Here is a 16,028-nt window from a genome sequence, read left to right on the forward strand (position 1 = left end):
GACTTTTCACATTATTTTCCTTTTCACATGCGATGCTGTGCATGTGTACACAGCAGCTATGGAGGAATCAGAACACTGTCATCTAGTCTTTAGGGTTCTACCAATGGGCCGCTGTGCGTGTATTTTTTGCAGTGCACTTTTATATGATGTGCCAGAAACTAGAAAGTGTGTAGAAATAGTGAAAACACATTTTCTTTCACTGATTCTTCTTCTTTTTCTTTAACTTCTTGTTTTTTCTCCTCAGACAGGACAGAGAGGGTGCAGATCGGGCTCACGAAGAGGAAATGGCCTCGGTGACTCTTTCAGCTCGGGAAAGGGAGCGAGAGCTAACTGTGATGCTGCAGCAAGCAGAAGCCGAACACCTGCAGAGAGGTCAGTGCTTCAATCCACAGCAGTGACAACGGGTTTGTCTTCGTGCTTTTGACTTGTGGCGTAGGTCACAATGTCCTCTTTTCACCTCTCTGACTTAGTCAGCCATTTTGGCTCACATCAGGACAGGTCAGTTCTTCAAAAGAAAAAGCCCCTCCTTTCTTCCCCATCGGCATTTTAGTCACCACAGAACCTGTCGTTCAGAGTCATGCTGTCGTAATACTTACAGACTGCACCACAGCTCGATGCCGCAGTTTAAATGCTTTCTGGAAAACTTGGACGAGCAAAGCATGATAAAGCTTCTTAAAGCAATTTATATTGTAACGTAAAAACCATTGAACATTATAAAGCTTACAACAAACTGTTTTACAACAGTTTTTTTTAATGCAATTTGTATTTATAATTTTTAAAACATTTAAAAAAAATATTAGCAGAAGGAATCTTGTAATGTTTCTTATTCTGTTTTATGCTTCAGAGTAGGGAGACCGAAAAGAAAAGACAGTGTCAGGATCTAATGAATCTTTAAATGTTATATGTACAACATGTGAATAAAGAAATCCGAGTTTGTGGATGCTGATAGAGCAGGTTCATCGTTTAAAAAGTTTTCAGCGAAGGCCTGCACACACTTGTTAAAACTGTACATGGCTACGCAGCCGTCTGTTCTCCGATTTGCGTCGCAGCTAGGTTTACTGCAGTACCCCGCAGTACACAGGCACGTCAGTTCTAACACAGAGGAGAGGTCGGTGTACGGTCGAGACAAACAAGACTACAGAACGCAGCAGGACTGAATGGGACAGAGCAATTAGAGTCAAATATCCAGAACAACAAGAGGCAAAACGGCAGAGATGACCAGGGTCAGCTACACATTCACATCCATTGAGCTGGATGATTTTCACTCTCCTCCTCAAGGGCGATTCAGCATGGCGGATCTTTGTTCAAACAAGGTCTTGAACTTGCATCATCCAGTTGAAGGGTGTCTTTCTTCTTTCTGTGCCCCCTCGTCCCCGCCATGACGGCACAGAGAGGAGAGCAATTCATCTGAACTGTACAAAACATGGCTGAAGTGACCTCAGAAGTGCAGAAGAGAGCAGAAAGAGCCAAACAGAAGCCTTAAGAGGAGAATAGAGAGAAGAGGGGCAGAGCAGAGGGAAGGTGATGGGAGCAGAGCAGGGAGACCCAGCTCAGAGCTCCCTGTCTGTCTGCACAGCAGAGCTGCTGCTGCTAGCACATCTGTTGCACCATCTGGATATCCCCCCCCCCATAACCCACCACCCACCCTCAGCCACTCTCCCTCCCCTCCCTCCCTTCCCCTATCTTTTTATTTACCTGTGGTTCCCTTCAACAACCCGGGAGCCTGCTGGTACGCAGAACAAAGATGGAGGGTATAGAGAGAGGGAGGGGTGGTGGCGGTGTAGGTGGGGGGGTAAACAAAGAGTTTTTTTGCTGGCGCGTGTCGACAGCACACATGTTGTCTAAAGAGAGCTGACATCAGAGCACAGCAGGAAACTGTGGATGGGGAGGGGATAGAGGGGTGGACGTCCTTTAGTAGCTCGCATCACTTCCTCTCCCCGTGCAACTCAACAGACGAGCTGGATAATTAGCTTTCTTGCTCTCCAAATCCCGCCTCTCTGTCCATCCGTTTGTCCTTCCATCCATCCGTTCCCCCCCTCTCTCACTTCTTCTCCGCTCCCTCCCACCTTTTTTTCTTTTTTCTGAATTTTTTTTTCATGTTTCTTTTTTGAGTAAATGTGTACAGAGCAGCCTCTAGATGATATCAGATATTTGTTTCTCTCTGTCCCTCCCTCCCTGCCACGCTTCTTCCCTCCATCCCTCCCTCCCTCATTTTTCCTCTGTTTGTTTCCAGTGCCAGTTCTGCTGTGTTTCTGTGTCCCAGGGTTCTTTTTGGCCTACGCATGGCCAGACGCATTCAAAGCCTGTTCAGCTAATTAGCATTCTTCATACAACTTTTCCAGCACTGACCAAACTTTGTAGAGTGTATGTGTGTGTGCACGGCTGTGAGTTTGTGTAGTTTAGTTTAATAGTTTAATGCTCAGTAGCATCCAATTTCTGCTCGACTTACATTGTCTGTGGTAGTGATTTGAAGAAGGCGGCTGTGGACAGTGGAATAAAATAGGTTAGAGGTTCCTTTGGAGTCACGGTCAATGGATGAGGTGCTCATCATCCTAAGCATTACCCTTTAAATTTCTCCCAATCAAGACTTGTATAACTTTCCGTTTTAATAGCTAATCTGTAGCTCGGAGAGAGCGAAGATGTCTAAAGGGGAGAGTCCAGTTTCTGTCTGCAGAGATCTTTATTTTCTCCACAATATTTGCTGTATGAAAAGGAAAAAAGTCTGAGTTACTTTTCAAAGACTGCGAGTCCTTGGTGTTTTTTGGTTTTTGGTCGACTGTAACAGAATGCCGGAGCAGGTGGATCATTCCCTCAATCCAACCGGCAGCCATTGTTATTTTAAAAGAGCAGACATATGCTGGAGAGCTGAACGTGGACCATTTCAAAGGAACGATGAAAGCCCAGTGTTGGATTGTTCAGAAAGAGGCCCCCATGAGCGGATGAGGAGGTGGCAGGAAGGGTGGAAAGGAGAAAGAAAGCGCTTTCAAACAACTATCCGCTCTTTTTCTCCACCTTGTTTTACCCTTCTCACTTTATATTTAAATTCTCTCTTCTGTGCATGGCTGCTTTTTTTTCCTGTACATTTATTTGTGTCGATTGAACAGTTTTTATTTTAATAGGATTGTTGACTAAAGCATTTTTTGCAGATTCAAAGAGACATATGTACCTATATGTGACTTTAGTTTCATTGTTCTGTGCTGTCCATAAGGTAGACGTTATCCTCTGACGTGAGGCCACTTGGGGTTTTTTATGTGCCCACAGAAGTTGGGAAATGTCTTTTAACTAACTTTTCATAACAACATATGTTTCGTTTATTGTATTTTATTTAGTCAGTCGCGGTGTAATTTTTATTCTGCACAGGAACCAAGTAGCACATATAGACACACCATTTAAACATTGATTTTTCTTTCTAAAACATGATGAGATCTCACATGATGACTCCAGTTTACAAGTCACAGTGACCATCCTCTAGTGCAGAGTCCTTTAGTACAGCTCACTTCGAATCTTTTTTTGTTGATATTATTGGCCCTGACTAGGGCTGTGCGATATGAACAAAATCTCATATCCCGATATAAGAATTCTATCGTCCGATAACGATATAAATCACAAAAATGTAACATTAATTCTGTGAATCTCGGGCAGCTCAACTTGCGGGAAGTGTTTCCAGCTGCGCGTCATGTACCTGAAGTCGAGTGTTTTAACCGATGCATAAAACTATACATTTTTAGACATAAGTTGTAAAGGCCGCCGTTTTCTTTGTGAGTATTTATTACGCGGCGTGCTGCGGGGAAAAGCCTGTTCTAATGTTTGAGTCTAAGGGAGTCTAAGGTTTATTTTTTAGCACCTGGCGGCTCTTTTTTAATTCTCATCCGTAAATAATCTGCTCTTTCACGTGATTCAGTTTATTTTGAAAAGTCTCAACAGGATCTTGAGCTTTATTGTGAAAGGTTTACGTGAAACATAAACAAGCGGACACGGGATTGTGTTACCGTCGTTGTTGCTAATGACAACGCATAAAACAGGCGCTTGTCCGTCCGTAGAGAAAGAAGATATAGCCATTAATTAATATAGCTACTACAGTGACCATCAAAAGGATGAAAAAATATTGCTGTAAACAGTTTATTTTGCGACACCACGAAACAAACGATAGCATAAAATGAAACGATAGACGTTTTTATATCGTCATCCGATATATATCGTTATATCGAACAGCCCTGGCCCTGACCCACATTTTTTTTTACTTATTTAATTATAATTTTAATCTTCTTTATGTTTTCCTTTGTACTTTTAATGACATGAGCATGCAAAACTGCTAATTAGAATAAAAGGGGCATCTCAGGGTTTTCCAAAATATGGAGGCCTTTTATAGGGTTCTGTAAATGTCTTTCAATAATTTCTCCAGATTGGGAATCAGATCTCTGTCTGTTAATTATATCAATAATATTGAGGCGGGCATGCAGGTGTACTTGAATTTATTCCACTGAAGGATGGATGCTTTACTCTCCTCATGTTCTCCTCATGCTCAGTTTTATGAGCTGTGGCATTATAGTAAAAACATACTTGGATGATAGCTTAATGATTACGACATTAAGATATCGTCCTCACCTGTGAAAACTAGTCGCCCAAATCTTTTTTTTGACCTTTAGTATTTTATGTTCTCAGAGGTGAAACTGACAGATACAATCTTCAAATTAAGCCCCTCGCTGTTCCTTGTGTTTAAAACCTGCATACGCATAAAACATTTATTATGCTGTCAATTTTTTTGATTTGGCTCCACAGCTTAAAAATGTAACCATCATGTCCTTGTTACTGAGATTGTCCTTTTTACATATAGCAGCAGTTAATTAAAGGGAGTGTAACCGCTGTTAGGTAAACAACAGCTGCTACACTGTCAGAGCAACTTATTCAGTTGTGTTTAAGTATTAGATTGGAAATGGTCTAGTTAGGCTCAGTTTTGTTTTGGTCAGATTGGAGATTTATTTTGAAAGGACCTGAATACACATCTGTATCTCTATAACCTATGTGTAATTTATCATTCAGAAAAAGGTGTCTAATTCTTCTCTGTGTTTAGCTGGCACGTGTTGATATCATCATTAAAGCCAGTCAGCTACAGAATCACTGATGGCATTAAACTATGTTTGCATCCAAAATAAATAACATTTAATTTTTCAAGAGAAAGGTAGGTAGGTGAGGACTTTCACCTGTTCTGGAGGAACGTCACCTGTGGTGGTTAAACCTAAAGTGACTGCCAGCTTTCCCATCATTGATTACAGTTGGAGAGTTGGATGGTCTCCTGAGTTCCCAGAATTCCCTCATTGGGAGGCTGAAGGAGGAGTGCTGCAACCTGGGGACCAAACTGGAAGAGCTGGCTGAAAAAAGCAGGTGAGTGTTTCCTCTGTGTTTGAACATTTATTCGCTCAGTTATGCCTCGATTTTTTTTAAATTTGCCGTTTGCTTCCTAGCTCAGTGGCTTTTTTCTCTCTACATGAAACAGTTGTTTGCTCTGCCACTCTGTTGTTTATTCCCTCTATCTGCTGGACATCCATGTCATCATTTCACAAAGCATCATCTATCCAGGCTGTTTGAACAGAGCACATCAACATACTACATACTGCTTTCCAGTCTGACCTGTTTTCTTGTTAACCTGATGCTACAGTAGTCACAGCAGGCCTGCCCAGCTCTCCATCTGGGCTGAATGCGTGTGTGTCTGTGTGTGATTGTCTTCTGGGTGTGTGTGTATGACAGTGACCCTGGGCTCAGTGTCCTGTCAGCTGTTGGAGCTGTGCTGCACATTAGTCACATGACAGCCTCCAATCTGGCCCTGCCAGACCGCACTGGCCTCACCAACCACAGGACACATGCACACAACACACACACCAAAGTACACTGTGTATTTTGTTTGTTTGGAAGGACGTGAGTACCAGGTACACGTATAGAGTTTTTGTAGGTACAGAGTCATGCAGACACACTGGCCTGAAGGCTCATTGTGTACATCTTCTGGATGTGTGCGTTATGTAGTTTAGCAGCAGCGTGGTGGTGTGTTTGGTGCCTCGGGCTGTTTGAGTTCCTGGAGTCTAAGCCCAACGTAGCGGTTAAAGTCCTGCTGGACTGCCTCACTCGGGCGAAGTGAGGTTACAGTGAGACAGTTGCAGGAAGATGGAAAAGAAAAATGATCATCTGTTTTTGGTAGTCCTGCTGACTCTGCACCTTTTATCGAGTGTGCTGCTGCAGATTGGCCAATGTAATGTTGTGAAAGTGACACTCACTACGTCTGGACATGCAGCCCGTTACCTCTATTTTTATCCCTGCATTTCCTGCTGTTACCTCTACTGTTGATGTTAGGTAGGCAGAGTGGAAAATGGTGATCTTAAAACAGGCATGTTTGCCAAATTAGCCGAAGAGTAAATGAAGTCACTATTTATTTGTTGTTTTGCCTTTTGAGACTTCTATTTCCTGGATCAACATAGGCATCATGAACCTAGCCTGTTTTTGGACACCAGAGAAAAGTACTCAGGTGCGTGAGCTCTGTTGTGAGGCAACAATGCTAACCACTGAGCTACCTCGCTGCCATTTATTTGATGACACATACGTTCTCGTAAGATGTGCGCACACACTGACAAAGACTCTGCTGCTATCTCTGCTGTTTCATTCTCTGGGACTACGCAGATATACTTTACTAAAAAGTCATATATTAAAGAAAAAAAAGTGGATGATGAATTCAGTTTGTTGGTTGTATAATGCTTCGTACGTTGGTAGTGTGAATATAGCAGCTGTGTATGTGTGTGTGTATGCAGAAGTGAGCTGGAACAGCTGGCATTGGAGAAACAACACTTGGAGGAAACGGTGAAGAATCTGAGAGCTCGCTGCTCGGATATGGAAGAACAGTGTGTCCAGCACGGTCGCATGCACCAGCGCATGAAGGACAGGTGGGCGCATAACACACATAACTACACAGCTACACATACTGTCCGTGCAGCAGAGGGCAAAACATCTTCTGACATCTTTTTGGGGTTGTTTAATTTGTTCATTGGTCTTGTAAACTCCCCGTCAAGAATTTTATCTGATTGAAAGAGTCCCGTAAACATCAGTGACATTACATAGAAATCACTAGTGTTTAAATCACGAGTGTTTAAATGTTCATTTCTTTACATTTCTGCAGCGATGGAAGCGAGCCTTTTAAAAAAGGAAGCACAGTTTTCTTCACATTCTGTCCCCTCACCAGTGAATCTTCTGCACATCTGATGTTTATTTTTATATAAGAATTGTTTTAATTTTTTGTTGACATAGTGTTTTTTGTGTCAGCGCTTTATTCTCCTGCTGTCTGTACTGAGGCTGCACACACCAAGAGTTTCTGATCAGAAACTTTTCTCTTACATAACAGACAGGAGGAAAGTAAAGTAGTTATAGCGGTATAACTACGCGGTTGCGACTGTTCGCCCCGTTCACACGCAAGTCTCTCACAGCTCAACACAGATAATGGACACATGTTAAAGGGAAAAAAGTCTTAAAACGAGGATGTTAGGTACTCGTTTATCAAATTGCTCGTTTACAGCTGTGCTTCTTCACACCTCTGTGGCTCAGATGAGTTATGAAGTTAACAAGTGGGTAATTCGTGAGAAGTTGTGCGTCTCGGCAGTGACTAAAACCTATAATAAGCAGCGGTAAGTTGATCTCTTGTCAGCGGGAGCTGACACACGATGCTCCCGTGCGCTTGTTACACTCTAATAGACTCTTAATTACACTGCAGTGAACAGTAAAGTGAGATTTGGAGGGATTTAGAAACCATAAATAGAATAGAATAGAATAGAATAGAATTCAACTTTATTGTCATTGCACATGCACAGTGTGACCAGGAGATATTTTATTTTGTATTCTTATGATCACAGTTATAATTAGAAGTATCAATCATTAATCATTTACCATTGTGGAATCTGAGGACAGTATAATCTTTGTTTTATATCTATGGTAATCTGAGTAAAGATTAATGTATGCAGGTTATCATCATTGTAATCAAGTCTCAAATGGTATCCACAGCATTGTATTCACCGTCCATAACTGGAGGGTCCAGCAGGACCTTGTTCTAATTCATTTGCAGGCCTACATCAGAACATGCACATAGAGAGTTATGTAAACACGCACGTTCACCCTTATTTACACAGGGAGGTCATGTCAGGACATTCTCTAGTTGGACACACAGGCTCACAGAACTGCACAACATGACATGTCATACACTTCTATTTCTCTAAAGTATCATCTGATGTTTGTATAAGGAGAACTTTGGACTATGGGGAGACTGTTAGCATTTCCAGTAAGGTCTAACTGTGTGATGTCATCATGGGTTATATAAGCATGGGGAACGGTCTACTCTTTGGAGATCTGTGGCTGTACGCTTGTCTTCCCATGCTTCTGTCTTAGAAGCATGTAATAAAATCACTATGTTTGTCACCTACACGGACTCGGCTGTTTTTCCTTCTTACCCAAACTGAACCAGACGTAACAACTTGGTGCCGAAACTCCGGTTGGGGAGGAAGGGAGCTTGCAGCTATCGTGTGGGTGACAAACAGGGGCGAAGGCCAGCAGCTTATCTGAGTGACGCCAGGCGGAATAAGAAAAGGAAAGGTGAGTGCCACCTGTTGATTTTTATCCAAAGGCGCTATATTGGAAGTTAAAACTAAATTTAATTAAATAATATTCACTCGGTCTGGGCTTCTGGCGTTGGTCCATAGTGATCTTGACTAATTAGGTTTAAAATAGGGTATATTAGTCTGACTAAATTCATTGCTGTTTATTTTGGGGGTGAATTTTGAGTTAAGAGGTTATGTGTTTAATTTAATACGGTTTAAAGAGTTTGAAGGAAAGTTGACTGGGTGCCAGCCAGATCAGCAGCTAGTGTAGGGCATTTGGTTTTAATTGGGTAGCAAAAACGCGGTTTTGGGCTTCAGATAATTAAACGGGGGGGGCTGAGAGCTCACCGTGAGGCTTTTAAAACAAGTATATTTATTTAGGACTGGAGACGCGGTCTCCTAGGAATGCAGTTCGTCCAGCAGGTGGCACTGACCCCTAATCGCGGACGCGTGGTTAGGTTTTAGCCCGGAGTTGGCCTTCCGCGGGGATTCGGACTCCCGTCAAAAAGGCTAGACAATCAATGGGTGATTGTCTTATACTGCATTTTTTGATCGACAGGGTCGCGGACCCGGCCGGGACCTTTTAACGTGGCTGCCTTGTGAGTTTTAAGTATAGCTGAAGGCGTGGGTTTGATACTAGCGCCAGAGGTGGAGCTCCTTTCCAGCTGCGGGAAACGGTTATAAATTAAGTAGAATTTAGTAATGTGACCGTTTTCAAGGCGGCGTACTTGAAACGTTAATTGACCAGCAAGGGCGCGGCCCTGGGCTATAGATGCTTATAAATCAGTCTAAAATATAGGAACACCGCTAGAGAAATATACGAGATAAGTGGTTCTGGCATGCGGTGTGTTTATACGGGCCCGTGTGTATATTGTATATAAATTACCCGTGTGTCTGTGCATTTAAAAGTGTTAATTGTATAAACTGTCTTGTGTTGTTGAATTTCTTCTGTGTGGATCCAGAGTGTGTGTGTGTATTTCTCCTTAGGAGAAAGGAGGGGTTGTGTGGTGCTGCGCAGTAGCGGGCACACGCGCGAGTACGAGCGGAGTGTGTGTGTGTACAGCTGCGGCCCTTGGTTTCATCTCTCTATTTCTCCATATCTGTCCTTCTGAGCTTCTTTTCGTTAGGTGAAAGGGGGTCTCAGAAGTGTGGTTAAGAGATTTCAGTATATTAAATAAACTAAACCTTGTAGTCTTGTGTTTGTGATTTCCTAATGTGACTATGGTTTAATAGAATTCAAGGAGTAATGATCCCTTGTGTAAAACTCCCGTAAGGTAGGAGTGCGGGGATAAATATCTTGACAAAATTTGAGAACTTTGTGTGATTGCTGGGAGATTTTTAGTTGGGTCGTATTTCCTTCTCTACCTGGAAAAGGCAGAGATCTGTGCTTTATTTGATGTTGTGTAAATAAAGCTTTTAAAAGTTGGTTGAGTCTCTCGTATAAGGAGGGAAAACGGTGCATGGTAGATTGTCTGGATTATTTTTGTATGTGAAAACTTTGTAGTTGTTAGGGAAGTGAATGTGAGAGTGAATTTTCGCTGGCTTTGCGTGCTTAAAACTGTTGCAGTAGACGTTTGTGAAGTTTTGTTGTGAAAGGACGATTAGAGTGTGTGTGTGTGTAGGTGTGTCTGTGAGAGAAAGACAAGGTGGGGGCCGAGTGCTGTGTGTGTGTGACTTTCTGCATGACAGAAGAGGAAGGAGAAGTAGGTCAGTTGATTTTCTGTGAAATAATAATAGTCAAGAAAAAGGGAAAACAATAAAGTGTGGAAGTGTGAGTGAGATATTGTCTCTGACTGGGGAAGCAGTGAGAGTAGAGGTCACCTTATTCCCCTGCTGGACACAAGAGAGAACATGATTTGGAGTGTTGTGGAGGAAAATGATTAGTAATAACATCAAGCAGTTTTTGTGTTTGCAGTCAAGAACATATGAAATTTTTACTTGTGGGGTTTAAAGTTAGTAAAGAGTTAAATCAACCCTCCTCAAGAGTTCAATAATTTAGGCAGTTATGTTTATACGAATACTAAATGTATGTTTAGTGTCCTCATACAGGTGTTTTTTCTTAACCTGGAAACCTGAGTACGGCAGCAGAAGACAGGCCAAGCTTTGGCTAAAAATTCACGGCTGGACACCAGAGTTGTCCCCACCCCTCCCGGAAAACAAAAAGAAAAAAAAAAAAAAGAGAGAATGTAGTTTTAGGCAGGTTTTTCTCGCTGAACTGCTCTGGGTGCTGTGTCCCTGAATCTCACCAGTGTTAACCTCTGGCGGAAGACATGGAAAAAAGGAAAAGATGTTCCTGGTAAATGACTGAAACAAATAAAACCACACACAACCAGAGACAGGTATGAGAAGTGTGAGGAACAGACACATGTGCGTGTTAGAGAAATGCCTCATTTGAGAAAAAGTTAAATTAACCCATATACAGACGCACCCATACATGCAATGAAGAAACAGCTTACATACATGTGCACGTACATGCAAGGTTAAAGTAGCGACACTTAACATACACCTGTTTTTAAATGATATAGTTTATACACTACTGACAAATAAACTCTCTGGGTTGCAGGACAACAACTTAACGTCAAAAGACAAAGACACTGGTCTGATGATTAAGTGAGGATACGACAAATTTAGTGGTTAAAAGGGTCGAATTGGGACATGTTTTGTTGATTGTTTGAGACAAAGGACTACTGAATGGTAGAAAATTCCTTTTTAGGTTTCTAAACAGGATCTTAAGAATTTTAACACGTACCTGTGTTGTCCTGTCAACTTGGGGGGTTATGAGTTGATTATGTGGTGAGAAAAAACAAAAAAAAAAAAAAAAGGGGGGGAAGGGAGATCTCGTTGTTTCTCCCCTCTCGGGATAACACAGCCAACACAGCACAGCCAACACAACATCATTTTCCTGTTCGCCTGTTTTGTTTTGTTTTTGTTTTTTCTGAAAGCCGAAGCTGACCTGGACTCCTACCCTCCCCTCTACCATCGTTGCCCTCTCCGCGACTATCTTTGACCCTTTGACCCCTGAAGGCCACAGCAGCTGGACTCACAACAACAACTTGAGGATGTCAACAGTGCTGCAAAAAAGCGATCTCATGCAGCAGAGACGGAGAGCACTAAACCTAAAGCCCGTTTCACTACACGGGGGAAATTCCCAGACTGCGTCAGCTGACAGAGCTGTGACGAGACGCGCATTAAGCCCGGAGGAAAAGGGAGGGTGAGCAAAAGAATGCTGACCTCTGAGAAGAGCCGAACAGCAGAGCTGCAGAAGGCCGTGGAGCAGAGTAAGGACAACATAAATAGACTCTGATCTGACGTGGAAGGAAAAGACTCTGAGGTCTTTGACAGAAATTGAGCATGGCTCCGGAGGAGCTGGCTGCTAATTGAACTCATCAGTCAGACTTGGAGTTTCACGTACAGGACTTGAAATCAGGCGGAAGCTTGCTGGAGCAGGAGGTCGCCAGACCTGATGCAAAGCTCCAACAGCAGGAGCAAGCCCGGAAGGAGCTACAGAAGCAAAAGGGTCAAGTTACAAGGAGAAGATGCAGGCAGCTGCAACAACGGATGAAAACAGACCCAAAGAGGAGGGGAGGACCCCAGGGCATGCTTCAGGCCGCTGGTTTACCCAAACAACAGGACAGGAAGGTGATGAACACAAACACACAAACACACACTTCTGCATCCGCCGACTTAGAATGAAGAGAAACACACACATGAACACTTATGCACTCGTTGAGTGAATGAAAACTGATACACACCCATGCACCAAAATCAAAAATGTTGATTCAATTCACTAAGAAGTGACACACAATGCTCCAGCTGCTGCAATGAAGAATGCTTTATTAACAAAGGCTCAATGCTGCACACAACAAATCCAAATACAGAATCTGTTACAATAATAAGCCCAGAGGGCATTTGTGTGGTCTGGGGAGCAGAGTCCAGAGCGGTTTGGTTATGAAAACGATGCCCATGCGAGATATCTGGGGCTTAAGGCCTCGACTCAATTGTTTACTGTACACTAAAAAGAAAAGAAAACAGCCTGAGCAGTGGTGCAGAGTGAAAACGATGAATTAACAGTGTGAGTCTTATTTCAGAGCGCCACATCATTGTGATGGAGATTGAATAGAAGGAGGAACACACGGACAAAGAAGAAGAGAAAGGGGGGGCAGCCCTTGAACACGATTGCCTGAGGTATTAAAGTTCTGTACTAAATTCTGGTTTCCAGTGTGAGAAAAGTCACGCAGTGCCAGTAGTAGAGCTAGGTTGAGTGATGATTCTAAATGACTGTAAGTAAATCATCGTACACCTGTTCAAGTTTCATGATAACGGGGATCTAGACTTTGTTGAACCCTAGGCAATTTGAACAGCTAAGATTTGAGTGACCAAGTAGCAGTTGAATAAAAGTCATTGAATAAGTGTTGAAATAAACTGGCAGAATTAAGAGAATTAAAACATTTCAAGAGCTCAAATTACTTAATATGGAAACGGTTCTATTTTGTTTCACGAACGCAAAACATATAGGTTTAGGAATAGGAAAAGGTTGAGGTGGTGTTGATTTGACTCTGTTTAGGTTTAGGTTTGGCATTTTTACTGATAGGAGGAATATTCAGTGACAAGTCCTAAGACCCGGGCGTCTGCATTTTTGTTTTTGTTATCTTTCATTTTATTTTGTTTTATATTTTGAACAGTGCACTGATTTTTGTTTGTGAATCTTTTCTTTAAGCAGATCTGCACATCGGAAATTACAAGCGTTACACGTCGGCGAGAAAATTGTTGTAAGTGAGTTTCTCCGCATTGAAATGGGTTCTGGAGGAAACCACTTATGGGGACAATTAGAAAATGAGAGTCCCTGCCCAAAAAAGGATTCAGCGAGGTAATCCGATCTCAAGTTCTTCTTTTTCTTTTTGAAATGAGCTCATTTTGCTGAGGGCGGAAATCTAAATGCGGCGATGGTTTCCGCTATCAGCAAAGAAAGAAAAAATGGATGAATGAATGAATGGATGAAAGACTGGAAATAAAACAAACGGACTGACTGGTAAAAGCTGACAAGACTTGACTACGACTTAAGGTTAACCTCCACCGAGATAGAACAAGAGGGTGGATGAATTTATGTGTGATTCTTTTTACAGGAAATCTTTTTATAGCACCTATGGGATGTGGATGGCTGACTACGGTCAATATGCTGCTAATGTTTGCTTTGCTTTGGTGAGAAGGGTGCAGTAGAAAACAGACAAGTGACATGAAAACAAGTAATAATAACAAATAACTAATTTGGGGACAGTTTAACCTAGAGCCCACTAACTGGCCATTAGGGGCTCTCTCTCTTGGAGTAATATTGCCCAAGTGTGAATAAAACAAATTGTGGCAATAAAAGTGATTTAATGATTGGAGAAACCGGAACATGATACTTGTCTGTTGGGCTGAATCTTTTATTACTCTTATGATTTGCAGGTGGTTGTAAATAAGCTGTTTGCTTTAACAGGTTTGCTTTTTAGCTGAATTGCAAAATACAACTAGAACAATTAATTGAGACTAATTGAAACTAACCTGAAACTGAGGAGGTTCTATATAAGGAAGAACTAAAACAGGTATAAAGTGCATTTGATCTTTAATTGCAGGTTGTTGCTCATTATTGAAGTGTGCTCATAAAGGCAAAAGCTATATAGGGGGTCTATGATTTGGTCTGTGTTTTAATAATTTAGGTATGGCAAAATTAAAGGTTTTTAGACAATTTAGGGGACCAGTGAGAAGCATAATTAGATGATCAGAAACTGAGTACTACACTCAAGTTAGAATTAAGAATGCCCAATTTTTTTGAGGTCTGTTGTTCATTTTTATACACACATTGCAAATGTGCTTATAAGGAGCTGGCACTTAGTCTGTGAAGGTCAAAAGCTTCATCCAACAACGGATCGGATTGATATATTGGAGCTATTGACTTCACGTGCAGAGGGTTAAGTGCATGCACGCTTACACACATAAGCATGGCATAGGATTGGAATAAACAAAGTCAACAACATTAGGTTAGGAGAGCCAGCGCAGGAGAGGTGTTGGCTTTCTGTCTCTTACAGAGAAGGGAACAGACACCAGACGGGGACACGGAGATATGGGGACCCTTCACAGCAACTGGGGTCAAGTGTCATGGCCTTGGGGCTCCTTGAGAAGATGGATCCCATAACCACAGCGATAACCAGGAAGGGGTTGGCAAAAGCTAGGAACACCAGAGACCAACGAGGTTCGAGAGGCTTTTGGCAAAAAGGGGGACACGGCGGTGACAACGGACAACAAACACACAGATCTTTGTTTGAAAGAGGGGCAGAAGATTCCGAGGGCGTTTCTTCACTCCAAGAGGAGGTGGTGAAGGGGCCTGAAGCGTGACAGGCTGAAACTCGAGTCTGAAGCTAAAAGAACAGCTGGGTTGTGGGAAAATTGGAAATTGGAAAACAACGGAGGTGTTGGGGTTGATAAGTGTCATAACGTGTTTGTTTGGTTTGGAGACAAATCCTGGTGTGAGTTGGGCTGGCAAGCCAGCCCAAAGAGGAGGAATGTGACCAGGAGATATTTTATTTTGTATTCTTATGATCACAGTTATAATTAGAAGTATCAATCATTAATCATTTACCATTGTGGAATCTGAGGACAGTATAATCTTTGTTTTATATCTATGGTAATCTGAGTAAAGATTAATGTATGCAGGTTATCATCATTGTAATCAAGTCTCAAATGGTATCCACAGCATTGTATTCACCGTCCATAACTGGAGGGTCCAGCAGGACCTTGTTCTAATTCATTTGCAGGCCTACATCAGAACATGCACATAGAGAGTTATGTAAACACGCACGTTCACCCTTATTTACACAGGGAGGTCATGTCAGGACATTCTCTAGTTGGACACACAGGCTCACAGAACTGCACAACATGACATGTCATACACTTCTATTTCTCTAAAGTATCATCTGATGTTTGTATAAGGAGAACTTTGGACTATGGGGAGACTGTTAGCATTTCCAGTAAGGTCTAACTGTGTGATGTCATCATGGGTTATATAAGCATGGGGAACGGTCTACTCTTTGGAGATCTGTGGCTGTACGCTTGTCTTCCCATGCTTCTGTCTTAGAAGCATGTAATAAAATCACTATGTTTGTCACCTACACGGACTCGGCTGTTTTTCCTTCTTACCCAAACTGAACCAGACGTAACAACTGGTACAGGGCAACGAAATGCAGTATAGTCTTCAAGTCAAAAAAAAACATGGCAGTGTGCATTTTAAGAAAAGAACGAAGCTGATCAGAGTGAGCTGATGAACTGAGGAGTCAGTTAAGAGAAAATAAATCTGATAGTGTAATAGTTGAGTATTTGTATTTGTATGAAGATTTGTTGGGTTTCTTTACTTATGAAAGCTGCAGCTAA

General features: G+C 42.1%; 1 protein-coding gene across 1 annotated transcript in view; it reads left to right on the top strand.

Moving 5' to 3' along the window:
- The window catches only part of sdccag8 (SHH signaling and ciliogenesis regulator sdccag8), a 60,610-nt gene that overhangs the window by 28,417 nt on the left and 16,165 nt on the right, over positions 1 to 16,028 (top strand). The window contains 3 exon segments of the mRNA XM_085369718.1: positions 245 to 372; positions 5,274 to 5,382; positions 6,795 to 6,926. Of these exon segments, the coding sequence (XP_085225844.1) occupies positions 245 to 372; positions 5,274 to 5,382; positions 6,795 to 6,926 (369 nt within the window).

Source organism: Diplotaxodon limnothrissa, linkage group LG13 (genome assembly GCF_057381915.1).
Source record: "Diplotaxodon limnothrissa isolate DT_005_m linkage group LG13, D_limnothrissa_male_GT1.1, whole genome shotgun sequence".
Taxonomy (NCBI): Eukaryota; Metazoa; Chordata; class Actinopteri; order Cichliformes; family Cichlidae; genus Diplotaxodon; species Diplotaxodon limnothrissa.